A 17,370-nucleotide genomic window follows, 5' to 3' on the forward strand; every position below is an offset into this window, starting at 1 on the left:
TCATCTTACGGATTCGAACTGGCAACTTTCAGGTCAGCAGTCCAGCCGGCTCAAGGGTTTAATTTTACATACACACACACACACACACACACATATAAAGGTAAAGGTTTTCCCCTGACGTTAAGTCCAGTTGTATAATGTACAATAATTTATAAATATATAATATATTGTATATAATTATAACATTGATATTATAATGTAATACAATATTATACTAATAATAATATAATATTAATTTTATATTATATATTAAATGTAATATTACTAATAATATTACCATATAATGATATAGTACAATATAGTAATTTAATGCTTATATTGTGCTATGCTAATAATGTATTGTATGTACATTTGATTTGTAAGCCGCTCTGAGTCCCCTCCGGGGTGAGAAGAGCAGGATATAAATGTAGAAAATCAATCAATCAATCGCGCCACCTATTCTATAATAAATAACAATTATATTCCAAAATCGGGGGGGGGGGGGGAGGTTTTTGGTCCCAAGCATTTTAGTTAAGGGATACCCAACATACTACTGATTTCAATAGTATATAGCAGCCCTCTTTTTTGTTGTACTGAGTCCTTACTTCAAAGCAGTGATCCCCAAATTCCAGTCCTCAGCCCCCAGAATCCCTGACCATTGGCTAAAGTGGCGGGGACCTGAGGCCCAAAACACCTGGAGAACCAGACTTTTCACTGCTTTAAAGCGTTAGATTGGAATGTGTCTGCTTTTCTAGATGTTCTTGAACTGCAGATCAGGATTGCCAAAGATGAGGAATGCTGGGAGGTGCAGTCCAACCACTTCTGGAGAACCACACGATTGCAGCATTTCTGCATTCTTTTGGCCACAACAACGTACGAGGAAGTAGGCCCACTGAGGATGCTGAAGACTACGGTAAACTTGCCTCCGACTTGTGGGCGGGAGGGTGGAGAGAGAAAAAAGGGAGGAGGGCAAGGAAGCTTTCTCGCCGACAGGACGGAGGAGAAGGATGGGCCCAACTTCCCCTTCACGCCATTTTGAGTGAATGACTGTAGCCGCATCAGGCCTCACAGGAAGAAGGGGCGGCGAATGCAACCGACTTCAGAGCCCTCAGAGATTCGAAAACCTAGCTCGACGAGTGCGCATGCGCCGCTTTCAGACGTGAAGTCCGTTCGCTCGCGCGCGCATGCATATAAATATCTATGTGCGCGCCTCTAGCCGCTCAGCCTTGATTGGCACGGTGCGCGTGCGTCTTTTTCAGCTGTCGGCCCCGCTCACGTGCTGTGCGCATGCGTCTCTCGCTGCCTAGACGCCTTGGTCCCGCTCTTGCGCATGCGCCCCCATGAGCCGAACGCTTTCTCGCCTCCTGGCTCTCTTAAGATGCAAAATCAGGACCTCAACTCCCAGAAGTCTCCGCCAATTTGGCCAACTGCCAGGAATTCTGGGAGGTGTAGTCCAGAAGACCTGGAAGGACCCAGGATTGGGAAGCACTGCAGAAAATGACAAGTACAGTAGTCTCACTTATCCAACATTTGCTTATCCAACATTCTGGATTATCCAACGCAGTTTGCCTTTTAGTAGTCAATGTTTTGTAAGGAGCCCCCGGTGGAGTAGTGGGTTAAAGCTTTGTGACTTGAAGGTTGGGCTGCTGATCTGCAAGCTGCCAGGTTCGAATCCCACCCGGGGAAAGCGCGGATGAGCTCCCTCTATCAGCTCCAGCTCCATGCGGGGACATGAGAGAAGCCTCTCACAAGGATGGGAAAACATCAAAAAACATCCGGGCATTCCCTGGGAAACGTCCTTGCAGATGGCCAATTCTCTCACTCCAGAAGCGACTTGCAGTTTCTCAAGTCGCTCCTGACACAGAAAAAAAATGTTTTTGTAGTCAATCTTTTCAATACATTGTGATGTTTTGGTGCCAAATTCATAAATACAGTAATTACTGCATGACATTGCTGTGTATTGAACTGCTTTTTCTATCAAATTTTTTGTAAAGCATGATGTTCTGGTGCTTAATTTGTAAAATCGTAATGTAATTTGATGTTTAATATGCTTTTCCTTAATCCTTCCTTATTATCCAACATATTCACTTACCCAACGTTCCGCCGGTCCGTTTATGTTGGATAAGTGAGACTCTACTGTATTAGAAATCCCTGAAGGTTTGCCTTGTGAGCTCCTTTCTCTGAGGGTCCTTCCACATTGCCCTCATGTCCCATGAGCTGATTCCAGATTATCGGTTTATCCTAGGCAAAGATGAAGTACTTTGGCCACATAATGAGAAGACAGGAAAGCTTGGAGAAGAGAATGATGCTGAGGAAAAAGGAAGGAAAAAGGAAGAGGGGCTGACCAAGGGCAAGATGGATGGATGGTATCCTTGAAGTGACTGGCTTGACCTTGAAGGAGCTTGAGGTGGTGACGCCGACAGGGAGCTCAGGCGTGGGCTGGCCCATGAGGTCACAGAGTCAGAAACAACTAAACGAATAAACAGCAACCTGGGTTATCTGGGGACTCATATATTCCAGTTTAAAGCAGATAATCTGGGATCAGATCCTGGGATAAAGGGCAGCTTGGAAGGGCCCAGAAACAGTAACAAGAAGTTATCTGCCTCTCAGTACCTTGGGACTTATTTGCCTCTCTCAAGCTGTGAGAGGCAGATAACTCCCAAGGTGTTTGGACTAGGCACAGATAAGATGAAAAGCCATAAAAGTGCATATATTAAGAACAGAACAAAGTTTAAAATACCAATACTCATGAAAAAATTTACATTCGTAGTTTAAGTAGGGCTACAGCACATAACATTTGTAGTCTCCCTGAACTGGCTTTGGTTCCAAAGTCTGGGGCCTTAGTTTGCTATGGAAACTTGCTGGGCTCTTGATCTTTTTACATCTAGCGCACAAGGTAATCCCCACAAATGAAAATCTGAGTAAAGATGTCACTAAAAAATAGCCACTGTGTTCCCCACGTGTCTTCTCAATTCAAGTTGCCTACTATCAGAAGCCTGTCTCCCATCAAGCACTAACCAAGATCAGGTGGGATCTGGTCCCTTAGGCCCCATCCATGGACAGATTCACAGCAGAAGTGGGACATTAGTGGGAGTAGCTGCTTTTGAATGAATGAATGAATCTAAAGGCACACTCATGTGCACTAAAAGGAGAAAAGAGCCATCCTACTGCACAAATAAAACGACAAGGATGATTTTGGCTTTATTTATTTATTATGACTCATATGTTTAGTGGGGACTGTGGGTTATTTTTTTTTTTCTTTGATCGGTGTTTAAGCTATATTAAAATAGTCACTGGGAGGAATAGTTTGCCATGCTGGGTCATCTGCACTATAGAATTAATGCAGTGGGTTGCTGTGAGTTTTCTAGGCTGTATGGCTATGTTCCTGAAGCATTCCAGAAACATGGCCATACAGCCTGGAAAACTCACAGCAACCTAGTGATTCCAGCCATGAAAGCCTTCTACAACACATGGAATGAATACAGTTTGACACCACATCCACAGTTAAGAATAAATAGTAACTAACAAATCCTGGGAGTTGCAGTTTCACTACAAGAACTTTGACCCTCTCTGCCAAAGAGTGCCGGGGCCTCTCTAAACTATAAATCCCAGAATTCCATAGCATTAGGCTAAGATAGTCAAGTGATGTTAAACTTTTAAAATTCCTCAACATAGATACACCCAAAGAGCATACCTAGTGCAAAGCACGAGTATGATTTTATAAAATTTAATTCATAAACGGATACTAGTTTGTTGTGTTTCTGGCAACAATGCAGTGATTAAGCTCACTTGTGTGATATTATTACAATCATCTCCAACAATTCATATAATCCCAAACACTGTACATGATATTTTACAAAGTATGAAATAACAAAGGAAAAACCAGTCAATCTCTCATGTGTGGGTGCATGAGTCTCTACATTTGGTAATACAATTTCAGCAGTTACTTCCAAGATGATCTTTCTCCACCCCTAACCTGGTGTTGGTGTGCCTTCAGGTCTACTCTGACTTTTGTCAACCATAGCCAAGGGTTTTTAAAATTATTATTTGCAAGATTAGACATTGGCCATAGTCTTCCTTTCAAGGCTTAGTTTTACTTGCTCAGGTTATCCAATGGGTTTAAATAGCCAATTGGGGATTTACCTCTTCCCATAATCCTAGACCAGTGGTTCTCAACCTGTGGATCCCCAGGTGCTTTGGTCTACAACTCCCAGAAATCTCAGGCAGTTTACCAACTGTTAGGATTTCTGGGAGTGGAAGGCCAAAACATCTGGGGACCCACAGGTTGAGAACCACTGTCCTAGACCAACACCAAAACCACTATACTACCCTAATCAACCTGATTATTTCATCAAAGTCTTTTTCAGAGGCATCAATTATTATCTGGAGAGCTTGTCTACACTTTCATTTCTCCAGGTCAACAATCCTCACTGAGTAAACTTTTACAATAACACTGGAATTCCCGAATAACTGATTAATGTAGGCTGAAACCAAAATGACAAAGGGCTATTTGGCTTGTATGACGCTAGCATCCATATTTAGTTTCAATAATATGTATATGTCTCACCACTTTTTGTTACAGTACCTTGTTACTGTCATTATATTAAGGCGTTAAATTGGAATTGACTGCTCCTTGGTTTTCTTGAACTGCAACCCTCATTAGCCTGAGGCAGTATTGCCAAAGATGAGGAATGTTGGGAGACGCAGTCCAACTACTTCTGGAAAGCCACATGATTTCCACCCCAGGTTTAAAGGTTTTGAACATTTATGCTACTTTAAAGATGCGAGGAATGTGAGGTTTCAAGTGACCGCAAAACAGTGGCAGTATTAAAAGCCTTTTTTAATGATAGGTTTCATGTTACTTTCCACAACCAAACTGCTTCTGCAACTCTTGAAGGCACTCCAATTTTTGATGTCTTCATCTATGTATATTGAACGTCAGAAGCAAGTAACATTAGGTTCTATTTAACTGAAGTTTGTCCTGAAAGCTCTCTTCTCATTAAACTGTAGACCCCCATCCCCACCCCTTTCCTCTGATGATGTCATGAAGGCACCTTTTACCTCTGCTTTTAACTAACCATTGCTACACATTATAGGTGTCATCCAGATTTAGCCATACTTTCAGCAGACCCATTAAATTCAATGGCCAGGTCCTGTTGATGTAAGTGGACCTTCACTAGCTATTACTACATCTGGGTTTGATCTTGTATCAAAACAGACAAATAATAATCTTAAGTGCATGGTAGGATGACCTGTCCCATTTTTGAGTGTCATATTGTTCCCACTCCCTATGCATTTTGGTCATGATAAACACTTACATTACTTCTTAGTCTATAGGACCTACCAATGCTACTAAACAGAAAGACATTCAGGAAGAGAACTATGATGCTGTTGCTTCACAGATTCCTGAATGTAACTGCCCAATGTACCAGGATAGGGTTGGGACAGGTACACGGAGGAACTGGCATCCAGTATTTTCTTATGGAACAGGTGTGGTTAATTATGGTAGAATTGGGTCTACTTGCTAACCAGTAGTCAAAAACTGCTTCTGAGTCAACATCCTAAGAGAGGCAAGCAGATCTGCTGGAACCATGCAAACTGGTTTTAAATTGGGTGTTATTAGAGAGCTGTGGTTCAGAGTCACTGAGGCCTTGCAAGGTGCAAGGATTTGCTTTGGTGAATCCGGACCTCTACTAACTTAAGTGCATACAGATCCCAATTGAGATGAATGCAGGTGCTGCCCCCAACTACACTGATAATAATCCCAGTTTCTGGTAGCAATTCCATATCCTGCCTGGTGGTTTTTATCAGTGGTGGGTGGCTGAGGACTATCTTACTTCTTGAGCAGTTGTCCTATTTTTCCTAGCAGTTCAGTCAGATCCTATCACCCAGCTCTGGGTCATTATCCAACTCACTAACTTTAACCCCGCAGAATCTGTGCGGCTTGTTTGGGACTAGCTAGGGGCAACCTGCTTCCATATTGCCTCTCACCAAGGCAGCAACAGGACGTTAGCAGACTCAGATGCTGCCCTTCCTCTTCCCAAGAACATTTTCTTAAGAATAGCCTGGCAATTTTTTTCCAGCCTTGCCTTCTGTGGCTGGCAGCTCGCTAATAAACCTAATCCCTCTCCCACAAATCAGCCACTTCAGCAAAAATTCTTAACTATGAAATAAGATGTGAATGTAGAACCTTTTCAGACTATGGGTAAGGGTAAAGGTAGGCAACTGTAGCTCTGATGGTTGTATTGACCATCTTGGGCCACTTAGCCAATACTGAGGGGAAGGCATTGCAGTCCATCAATATTAGGACCACTGTTACCCCCAATTCCTGGTCAAGGGAAACAGGCTTCACAGGCTTCTTTAAATTATAGTTAAGAATTATGTAGGACATTTTAAAAGCTGGCGAGAGTATAAGAAAGAGAGAATGTACACTAAACCACCAATCTGGTTCTCTTCACTTGTAGAGTGTTAAAATGTTTTCCAGTAGTGAAAGATTCATTTTTTCTTAAGAATGCGACACTGTATATCATATGACATTACTCATTTATTGAACTTTAAATTCCATGATGCGTCATAAATAGTTAAAAAAACTGTTCATATGATGCAGCTTTTGAAAAAGCATTTCAGAACACATATTTAGACAAAACAAACTAAACCCAACCAAAATTCTTCAAAGTAAATGGACTGTCCAGAAGGATTCGTGGTACTGGGAATTTAACAAAGCAAAATGAATGGGTGCTTGTGGATAATCAAGCGAAGTACTTGTACACGTGACCTAAACCAAATGCATTTGATTTTATGGATGAAAATCATTTGGTTATGGTATATAAATGGGAACAATATTAAGTTACTGTGAATAGATTCCAATTTAACTTAGGATATTTTTCTTCACTTGTGAAAAATGTGAAAGGAATTTGGGGATGGTAGAAAATCACTTAAGAAAAAAGACATTTTGCATATTTTCCTGCTAAGATAATCTAGGCCGCAACATCTGTAAAAATTTGTAATTGTATGCCTTCAGGATGACTGTTTTCTTCTGGTGACTAAACAGATAGCACATTATACATAAAATTACCCCATTATGTATCATGTGAGCTCTGAGGCATATAAAGAAAAATGCTTTAAACATTGTTCGCTTATTTTCAAATTTATGACAATTTAAAGAGATATTTATAAACACTGCAAACAGACCTCATCATTTATGTCAACAACAGATAAAACATACTGTTGATTCATGGGAGTTGAGAGGAGCTGCTAGCAAAAGTTAGCAACTAAGCCTTCAGCTGTTCCTGATACATTCATACAAAAGCACTAAAATGAAGAACATTAAATTTCACTTGTGCAACTGAAGAGGTTCCTTGAGAAGGAATCTACTTGTTTGACTTGGACGAATTGGTTTTCCCAACTTTGCATAGAAGTCATCCGTCATGACTCGCCTCCAATTGGGGTTCAGAGCCAAAACTTCAAAAATACACTTGCGTGCTCTTCTAAGAAAGTCAATATGAAAGTTAACCCTGCTGTTTTCAACTGTTTCCTATAGACACCCACTACCTTTAAGACAAGTTTCAAAAATGCATTCTACTGCTGTCCGATATTTCTTCACCTACATGTGTTTGTGTGCATCTTAAAACTCTCAATATAGGTAAGTGGAGCAAAAGGAAACAGTTAAAACAGCAGGGTTTAACCTCAGCAGCCACTTTGAGCAATATCTTTCCCTGAGGCTCTTGTAATATCCATTGTAGTGAACACCTGAAAAGGAATGAAACAATTATTGTTAAAATTCTTACTTTTAAAAATCTACAAATCCAATACCATTCTACCTGCATGACTGGAACTAAAGCCCAACAATGAGAATTCTTCTAATGCTTTGTAAGAAAAGAAAAAGGGGGGAAATCTAGAAAAAGTGGCACTTCAAAAGATAGTTCCAAAACGTTAAGGTTTGTCCGATGAAGGATTTCTTGCCGAATAGACACCATGTATCTCCAACTACTGTACTTTCAAATGCCCTAGATCCCCTTTCCACCCAAGTAATTTTTACATGATCATAGGCATACAGAATAGGTATAAAAACAAACATTTTTTGAAAATAAATCAGTCAAAGCTTGCTAAACAGGCCATTTTCCCTTTTTAATGAAATGCAGATGAAGCATTTTCTGCAGACTACCGGTGCCAATTTTTCTGCGACCCCAACAATGAGATAAGGGAACCCCATTTGGGGTCGGGACCCAGTTTAAGAAGTGCTCTGGACATTTTTTTTAAAAAATAGATTAAATAGGGGAACAGTAGGAAATGGGTACTGCAAATGCAATTGTAATAGGACATGGGTGCCTGTTTAAACAAACAGATTTTTAGGACATCGTTATGACAAAGAGATAAATCATTTCCAGGTGCATCAAAACAGGCAGTGTAGATTACATACATTTCAGGAGAATGCAGTTATTATTACCTCTGCACATGTTGGATGTATGCCAATTGTTTCATCAAGTATCGCCTTTGTGATGCCACATTTCATCGCTGCCCCAAAGCCTTGGGTAATCTCCCCAGCATTAGGTCCAAGAACATGAAGTCCTATTACACGGTTCTGTTTAAAAGGAGTTGGGGTTGGAGAACAAATAAAGAACAGTCCAGTTAAAATATTCCCTTCCAGCTGCTTTCACGAATTTATGGCTATTTTTAATCTATGTATGGCCTCTCTCCCTCTCTGTATATACACACACCACCAGCAACGCTTAATTTGGGGGAAGCCAACAACGTGTTTGTTTTATTTGTTTGTATTAATACATTATGTGAACAGCTGAAAATACCTAGACTGAATTAATATTAAATTATTTTGTTCCTGGAGCTAAAAACCGACACACACGTAAGACCTGCTGAGTTTTGCTTTTATGACAAACTGAAGCTTACAATGAATTTTCAGTTAATTAAGGGAGAGACAGCAGGGCTCTATCTTGAGCATAGGTTCCCACACATTCCATGATCAAGGTATGTGAGGAAAGCAGGAAGTAAAATGCTTTGAAACCACAAATAAAAATTAAAGAGAGAGAGGATGGAAAAGACATAAGATTGGAATCTGTCCACTCCTCTGTAAACCAAGTTACAGAACAGAAACTTCTTCCAGAAACTAAGCTTTATTCCTGTTTAAATATGATACAGCGATGCTTGCCTCCTGATCTACATATACCAATACATGTAATAGAGTTATATACATTTGCATTTAGTACATCAAAATATTTTAACTGGATTGGCAGAATATAGACTGTTAACACCAATTAAGGTGGAAATGTTTAGCTCAAAATACATACATTGTCAAGCTTATTGCAGATAACCTTTGCATAGCAGGTATTGTTGTCTCTGTTAGGTATTGTCCATTCAAGTGGCCAGAATAGATTGTGATATACCTAGAAAATAAATTTAAGCTGATAATTAGCAAAAAAATCTTCACCCATCTTTATTGGAAGCCCTTAGGCTTCCAATACTCTCAAACTAAAAATAGAGGTTTAGCAACACCTAGCACTATATTTTTACAACACCTTTTAGTTAAAATACACACTTCAGTTGGCTAAAAATGGTAACACAAACATAATGTTGGGGATTTTCATATATGTCCAAAATTGTCACCACAAATCTGTAACATCAATCCATTTCTTTTTAAAAAACATATTGCAATATGGAATAAATGGAGGTTACAGCTTCAGTACCATTTTCCATATGTCCTTTTTGGGTACACCCATTGTTCAAAGAAGCTTGAACAGATTAACATTTTCAAACTAGGACAGGAAGATACTTATGTAAAATTTTAAAGAGGTATTCCATTAACAGTTGAACAGATATATTCTGCTCTTAGTGACAGTAAAGAGTTATTTAAAAATACAGTAGAATCTCAGTGTTTTCAGGGGGATACATTAGAAGACCCCTCATAGATACCTGAAATCATGGATAATAGCTAACCTTATATTACAATTATATTTGAGTCAGAAACATTTCATGGAATCATACTGGAGGACCTAGAGAGGTCCACCAAAAGCTTGGGCAGGGAGAATATTTTTGGAGCATGGGTAAGTGAAACTGCAGATATCAAATCAATGGATAAGGGGAGGTCAAACTGTCCTTCAAAGAATAGTACACTGCCTCCCAGCAAGTAAAAGAAGTTAAAGCATTTTCTGATTTATGTTTCCAAGAAATATCCTAAGCAGTGTAGCATGTCATTAGGGACTCGGAGCAATGGGTTCAAATTGCAGGAAAGGAGATTCCACCTGAACATTAGCAAGAACTTCCTGATTGTAAGAGTTGTTCAGCAGTAGAACTCTCTGCCTCAGAGTGTTGGGGAACCTTCTTCTTTGGAGGCTTTGAAACAGAGGGTTAGACTGGATGGCCCATGTGATCTCTTCTAACTCTATGTTTCTATGAATTTATTCCTAGAAGAACATGGCTAGGAAAATACATTTCCTGCAATGAGGGGAACTGCTTTTTCAACAATGAAAACAACAGGAATGAAAGGACCCAGTTCCTTCAGCTTTCTGGTGCTTAGTTTTTCTCAAAAGGGAAAATGACATATCAGCTATTGGTGACACATTCATCTAAAGGAAAAAGTTAGAAAGCATGATGTGGCTGCACATGTACACCTCACACACTAAATGCATAAGTACACATGGCTAGCTTTAACACTTTCATCTCACCTCTACGTTTTCTTGCCCAAGTTGTTCAATAGCCTGTTCCTCTGGTAAACCACAACATCCATATTCCAGAGGTGTGAACACTGTAGTTGGCACATTGATGTAGTCACACTAAAATGAAAAGCATAAACTGAAAAGTAGGAAATGCCAATAAAAACGCAGCATGGGAGGCGGGGCCAGGGCACGCTGGGCGGGGCACCGCCCTGACGGTGCCCAGCCTCCCACCCAGTGCGCCCTGGCCTGGCTGGCCTTGTGGCCTGGCTGGCCTTGCCCAGCAGGCAGCCGGCCGGGCAAGGCCAGCCAGGCCCGGGCGCACTGGGCGGGAGGCGGGGCACCGTCAGGGCGGTGCCCCGCCTCCCGCCCAACGTGCCCTGACCCCGCCTCCCACGCTGCGTGAGAGGCGGGGTCAGGGTGAGCAGCGCGGGAGGCGGGGCCAGGGTGCGGGAGGCGGTGCCGGCGGGGCGCTTCCCCTCCCCCCCTGCCTAATATTTTAAATTATCTCCGGCCGGCCCTGAGCATGACCCCTCCCCTTTCGGGTAACTTTCTGGTAAACAAAAATGGACCTGAAAGCGGCATGCCTATTAGCCCGAATGCACGGGACTACTAATTACTGCCATTACACCTCTGCTTTACTGTCGTTCATTTCCATCCTGTGCAGTAATTTTAATCTTTCTTGGGAACAAGTAATAGTCACAATAGTGACTGTAGTTGCATCAGCAGTTGGAAAAAAAGCAGAAACTATAATCAGATTATTAGCCGTATCTTTCACTGATCTCTTGAATCCAGGCATAGACACAGCTGAATATAGCAATAGCTCATAAGCCTGGACTAGCTATAACATGAAATCATCATTTTCATTACACATTTTGAAGAAGAAGAAAAAACATGTTTGAGCACTTTAACCATATGAAAAGAAAATTTCAAAAAAATAAACCACCCCAATCATAACAAAACACAATCTGGTAACCCAATTCTTTGTCCAAATGTACAGATGTCAATATCACCAAGAAGTATAGATTTGTATTATTATTACTATTATTATGTTTATTTCTACCTCTCTTTTTCTCTCCACAAGGGGATTCAAAGCGGCTTACAATCAATACATACATTTTCAAACTTTATAAAAAGATTTACCTTTGTAGAGCTCCCTCCAAAAAGCCTCCGGGCCAAAAGCTTGCCTGCCTGTATGGCAACTGGTGTAAGTTCAAGTTTTCCTTCCAAAACATCTCCAACAGCATAGACGTAAGGCACGTTGGTTTGCTCTTCATCACTTACAGGTATTTTTCCATTCCTTTTTAAGGAAGTAAAAAGTTATCATTCCAGCATTATAGCTTCATACTTCAGTATTTTCTATCTAAAAAGTACAGTCAGACCTTCACATCAACTAGCTACAGGAACAGACACCTGTGAAAGTGAAAAATTGTGAATAAAAAACCTACTATTTTTTGTTTTAATCTATTTGTATTACATAAATCTCAATAAAGTATTTTTTTTACATGACAGAATTTATGAATTTCTATGTCATCCAGCATGACTCTATGGTATTTCATTGGAAAGCTTGCGGCCTGTAATAAACTAGATTTCTCTTTATAATGCAGTCCAAGTCATATCACTGCCTAAAGGATTATGCTCCATGCAATTACTTCAAATGTTCCTCCAGGCAACAATTTTGAATGACAAATTAATCCAGTGAGATGACATCCTTTGCTTAGTTCATAATGCTAATTTAAATCAGTTAAGCTATTAAAGAATTATCAGAACAAAAAAGGAATGGTTTTGAATCTTAAGCGTAGATGCTAGTGAAGTGCAAATGTTTACAGACAAAAAACCTAATTTAAAATTAAAATTGATAGCAATGCTTAAGACAATCATTCCCAATATTTAGAAATCCAATAGTTAATTTCTAATAGTTTTTCAACTGACTTCTGAAAATCATGTGCATTTATGGGGAGAAAATGGCAGGAACAAGCTGTTAACAATCCAAGTAAACATCCATAAAAATATCAGTGGGTTGTGGGATAAAACAAAATACTAGAATACTCACATTGCATTAATATTCACACCAATTTTGTCCAGGCCAATATTCCTGGTGCAAGCATCACGACCCACAGCTATCAAAACCTGCACAAAATGAATCATATATAACTGTGTGAAAGGATTCTCTCAAGCAATGTTTTGTTCATAAATTTAGCCACTAAATAATTTCAAAGTTATCAAACATTTAGCTTAGGCAACACTTCTATACCATGACTTGGAAGATGCAAACATGTAGACGAAAGGAAGCACAAACGTATCTGTATTGGTCTCGCTTCAGACTGTGATTCATTTCAAAGCTTTTAAAGGCTGCCTTTCAATAAAACAGGATTACCATTCACACAAATATACAAGTGTTGTATTCTCCTTACAGTGTTGTATTCTCCTTCGATCATGTCTGGTCCAACTGTGGACTGTGCAACTACTTTGAGTCTTCCAGGCATGCCATCTTCCAACTTTATGACCTATGTGAAATATCATGAAAATGGACATTTTATTTCATGCCACAAGAATATCCTTGACAGGTTTTTCACCTTTACATTCACATTTGCCCTGGGGAATCACCCCACAATGTTTTCATCTTTATGCAGTACTACTCAAGTGTTCTATATAAAAAATGCCAGGCATCATTGTTTTTCACATTGACTTAAGAAATGAAGAGATTTACCTCAATAGGAACAAACTTCCTGATGAATTTTACACCGTGAGTTTCCATGTAAGCCCCTGCTCTCTCTGCCATTTCCTGGTCAAAGCCACGAAGAAGGATGGAGCGAACCATAACAGTGACATCTAAACCAAGGCCGGCAAGGAATCCTGCACACTCCAGAGCTACATAAGAGGCCCCCACAATCAGTGTCTTCCCAGGACAGTACGGCAGGGAGAAGAGGTCGTCACTGAAAACAAATACACACAAAAATGATTAATACAAATAATACTTTCTTATAGATTCAGAATACTATTGTAATTTATTGGCAACTCTTTACATTTCAGCTTACCTTGTAATACAGTATTCTTTGTCTCCTGGAATACCTAAATATCGAGGTCTTTCTCCTGTAGCAATAACATATGTCTGAGCTGTGTAGAAAGTTTCTTGTCCTTTCCTATTGGTTGCCTAGTAAACAAATAAGTGTTAAACAAAACAGATATCTTCAAAAAGCCAATGTGCTTTCCATAAGATACTGCCAGGAACATACTTTTGGCTTATTTTTCACCTTTATGTGTACATGATGGGAACTTTAAACTGCAACCCAGTAATCATAATAAAATCCTGAGAAATCTTAGGAAATATATGTTCCAGACAACCATTGGGGAAACAATGTCTTGAAATCCCCACATGTTAATTTTCAAATTGCTTTGCTAAGTATTCAGAGAGTATTTACATGCATGCAAAAATCAATTAAATTTTTATTTAGACAGAGTAAAACAAAACCTACCTACAAACATAACATACAAACAATAATAACAAACAAAATACCATCAACAACTTCTTTCTAAGCTGTTCTCCCAATGGAGGGGTTAGCATTGTGATCGTAGTTTCCACAGGGTTTTGTTTATTTGTGAAACATCAATAACAAAAGATTTAAAATACTTTTTCTAGAATAATACTGCAACATCTTAAATATTAAAAAATGTTAACTTCAAACTATTTACGTTATCTAAACTAAGGGTTTTACATTCTCTGCCTGGTGGTGTGTGTGTGCATGTGTATGTATGTATGTATATAAACTACATGCATACAATTTAATCTGATTCAATGTATTATTATTTTGTTAACAATTTTATATGAGACATATGTATGTACAGTAGAACCCCGGTACTCCGAGTTAAACCGACGGACCGCAACTCGGTCAACCGGATAACTCGGATTACCAGGCAGGACGAAGGCTGGACTGGGAGGCGCTGCAAACGCCTCCCGGTTCAGTCCTCGTCCCCATAGAGAGGCCTCTCCATGGGTAAGAAGGCTGGATCGGGAGGCGCTGTTTGCAACGCCTCCCAGTCCAGCCTTCGTCCCCATCTGAACCGGGAGGCGCTGTTTGCAACGCCTCCCAGTCCAGCCTTCATCCCCATGGAGAGGACTCTCCATGGGGACGAGGACTGAACCGGGAGGCGCTGTTTGCAACGCCTCCCAGTCCAGCCTTTGTCCCCATGGAGGCCTCTCCATGGGGACGAGGACTGAACCGGGAGGCGCTGTTTGCAGCGCCTCCCGATCCAGCCCTCGTCGCCACGGAGAGGCCTCCCCGCGGTTGGGAGCACCCCCGCAACAAAGGGGCTCTCCCTCCCTTTGGTGGAGGCCTGGAGCCAGGGAAGTGACTCCCGCTTCCCTGGCTCCAAGCCTTCGCCAAAGGAAGAAAGCCCCTTCGTTCGGCGGGTGGGTGAACGGGGAGGGCCGCAAAAGCCCTCCCCGTTCACCCACCCACCCCCCTGCCCGTGCCTCGGCTCCTTCGTCCCGCCGGGGCGACAACACCGGTGCCCGGCGAGGTGAAGGAGTCGGACGTGCGTGTTGCTAGGTAGATAACAAGCTACCTAGCAACACGCACAGGGTGCTCACCCCTTGGGAGGTGCCTCCTGCGTGTTGCTAGGTAGCTTACTATCTACCTAGCAACACGCAGGGGCCACCTCCCAAGGGGCGAGCGCCCGGTGCATGCTGCTAGGTAGCTTGCTATCTACCTAGCAACACGCACGTCAGCGAGCAGGTGAACGGGGAGGGCCTTTATGGCGCTCCCCGTTCACCTGCTCGGATTGCACAGAGGCTCGAACGAGCGGGGCTCGAACGAGCGGGGTTTTACTGTATTTAATTTCTTCTGTATATATCTTCCATATAAGTGCTAATGTGTATGTAGGACAGGTTGAACAACTTTTATCTGGAATTCTGAAATATGCCAAAATCCAAAATAGTTCACGTAGGACGCTGATAGTGACACCTTTTGCATTTTGATGCGTTCAATGTATGCAAGCTTTGTTTCATGCATAAAACATTAAAACAATGTGTATGAAATTACCTTAAGTTTAAATGTATATGGTATATATGGAATATACATAAAATTAGAGTTGGGCCACAACTTAACAATATCTCATTATGTGTGTGTGTGTGTGTGTGTGTGTGTGTGTGTGTGTATATATATATACACACACACACACACACACACACACACACACACACACACACAACAATAGGTATCCCAAAAAATGCAAAACCCAAAACATAACTGGTCCTAAGCATTTCAGATAAGGGATACTTAACTTTTATCCCCTTTTTTTCTTTTCCTGACCAATACCATTCAAATATTTTTTACCGATACGTGTTCATTTCAGAAATAAAACCATGTGATTGTTCCAAATTCACATCTTAATCACTGGTTGTTGCCAGTCCCTTCTGTTTATTTATTACTTTGATGCATTTAACTAATAGTTTGTATAAAGTATCAATGCCTAAACACACTTTTTGGTGCTTCAAAAGTTAGCTCTATTTCTGAGTCTATTTGACCTAAAATTCCAAAAAGTTTTCTCTTATTGCATCTAGATTTTGAGATACAGAACATATGCCATACACCAATCACCATCAGCTCGCCCATAGAAAACCATGTTAACCATATTTAAGAAATTAGGGCTGATGTGGTCTATTGAATGCAGTTTTTGGAATCAACATCCCAAACAACCCCAGGAACAGGTCTAAGAACTAAGCAATTGTGGGCTGTGTTATGCAAACAAAGCCTTTAAGTAGACTAAAAGTTAATGAGAGCAAAACTCTGTCGTTACCTTGATTTTGTGTGGCCCAACAAATTCCCCATAAGCGTTGAGGTATGTTACAGTCTTCTCGCGCAAGGCCACCCGATATCCCCAGTTCAAGGATCCTATATAATTCTGAATCGCTTCAACCATGGTTTCCCAGTTGTGTTTAACTATGTGAGAAATAAGACAAATTTGTAGAACTGTTTATTTGTTCCAACTGGTTAAATTTGAAAACAATGTAGCAAAACCAGACAGTTTAAAATAATATCACTTGAACCATAATGTTTGTCACCATTTTTTAAAACTATTTGCAATAAAAGAACAATTGCCTACACTTTAAAAAATCCAAAATTTAATTGCGTAGGTGTTCTGCTCTTCATTAAATATGACAAATAAAAATAACATGGAAGAAGACACTGTCCTAAAACTGTGAAGAAAGGGTGGGGGGAGAAAGGCAGCATTTCCTTTAAGAGATACAAACTGCTTATCTAATTTTATTAGTTACAGGGCTTTTCTCCTAAGCATCAAAACACATCAAATCCTTCCCCTTCTTATCAATGAATTCTTAGTTTTTACAAACCTTGTTCATCATATTCCCAGCCAAACTTCCTTGAATCTTGCAAGGCTTGACCTAAAAGGGCTGCCTGATGCATCAGCTTCTTAGGAATGCAGCCAACATTTACACAAGTGCCACCAAGTCCTGAAATGCAAAGTATATACTTAATGAAACAGAATCTTGTTTAGTTAATATGATTTTAATAAAGGTAATCCATGATGCACACAAATTACATGCATAGCATCTTTGTTGCCCATTCACATTCCTTTGCACTTTCTGCATATCAACCTTTTATTAGGCATCGGTACAACTACATAGTGAGACCCAGAGCGATGTAGCGGTTTGAACACTCGACTACACCTTTGGAGTTAACATTTCCACTTGCCCACAGACACCCAC

General features: G+C 40.5%; 1 protein-coding gene and 1 long non-coding RNA gene across 2 annotated transcripts in view; one reads left to right on the top strand and one right to left on the bottom strand.

The window, feature by feature from the left end:
- The first annotated feature begins 1,329 nt into the window (after positions 1–1,329).
- On the top strand, positions 1,330–3,172 carry LOC134296021 (uncharacterized). The gene is made up of 2 exons (XR_010002575.1): positions 1,330–1,483; positions 2,225–3,172. It is a non-coding gene; the product is annotated as an uncharacterized LOC134296021 (long non-coding RNA).
- Positions 3,173–6,505: 3,333 nt separating this feature from the next.
- txnrd3 (thioredoxin reductase 3) overlaps positions 6,506–17,370 on the bottom strand; it is a 53,054-nt gene continuing 42,189 nt past the window's right edge. The window contains exons 6-16 of the mRNA XM_003217732.4: positions 16,996–17,115; positions 16,443–16,585; positions 13,682–13,797; positions 13,354–13,579; positions 13,058–13,150; positions 12,697–12,773; positions 11,787–11,943; positions 10,656–10,763; positions 9,282–9,377; positions 8,426–8,560; positions 6,506–7,728 (exon numbers count right to left, since the gene is read on the bottom strand). Coding sequence (XP_003217780.2) covers positions 7,666–7,728; positions 8,426–8,560; positions 9,282–9,377; positions 10,656–10,763; positions 11,787–11,943; positions 12,697–12,773; positions 13,058–13,150; positions 13,354–13,579; positions 13,682–13,797; positions 16,443–16,585; positions 16,996–17,115 — 1,334 coding nt within the window. The 3' untranslated portion in view covers positions 6,506–7,665. The remainder of the gene's footprint in view (positions 7,729–8,425; positions 8,561–9,281; positions 9,378–10,655; positions 10,764–11,786; positions 11,944–12,696; positions 12,774–13,057; positions 13,151–13,353; positions 13,580–13,681; positions 13,798–16,442; positions 16,586–16,995; positions 17,116–17,370) is intronic.

This window comes from Anolis carolinensis, chromosome 2 (genome assembly GCF_035594765.1).
Source record: "Anolis carolinensis isolate JA03-04 chromosome 2, rAnoCar3.1.pri, whole genome shotgun sequence".
Lineage (NCBI taxonomy): Eukaryota > Metazoa > Chordata > Lepidosauria > Squamata > Dactyloidae > Anolis > Anolis carolinensis.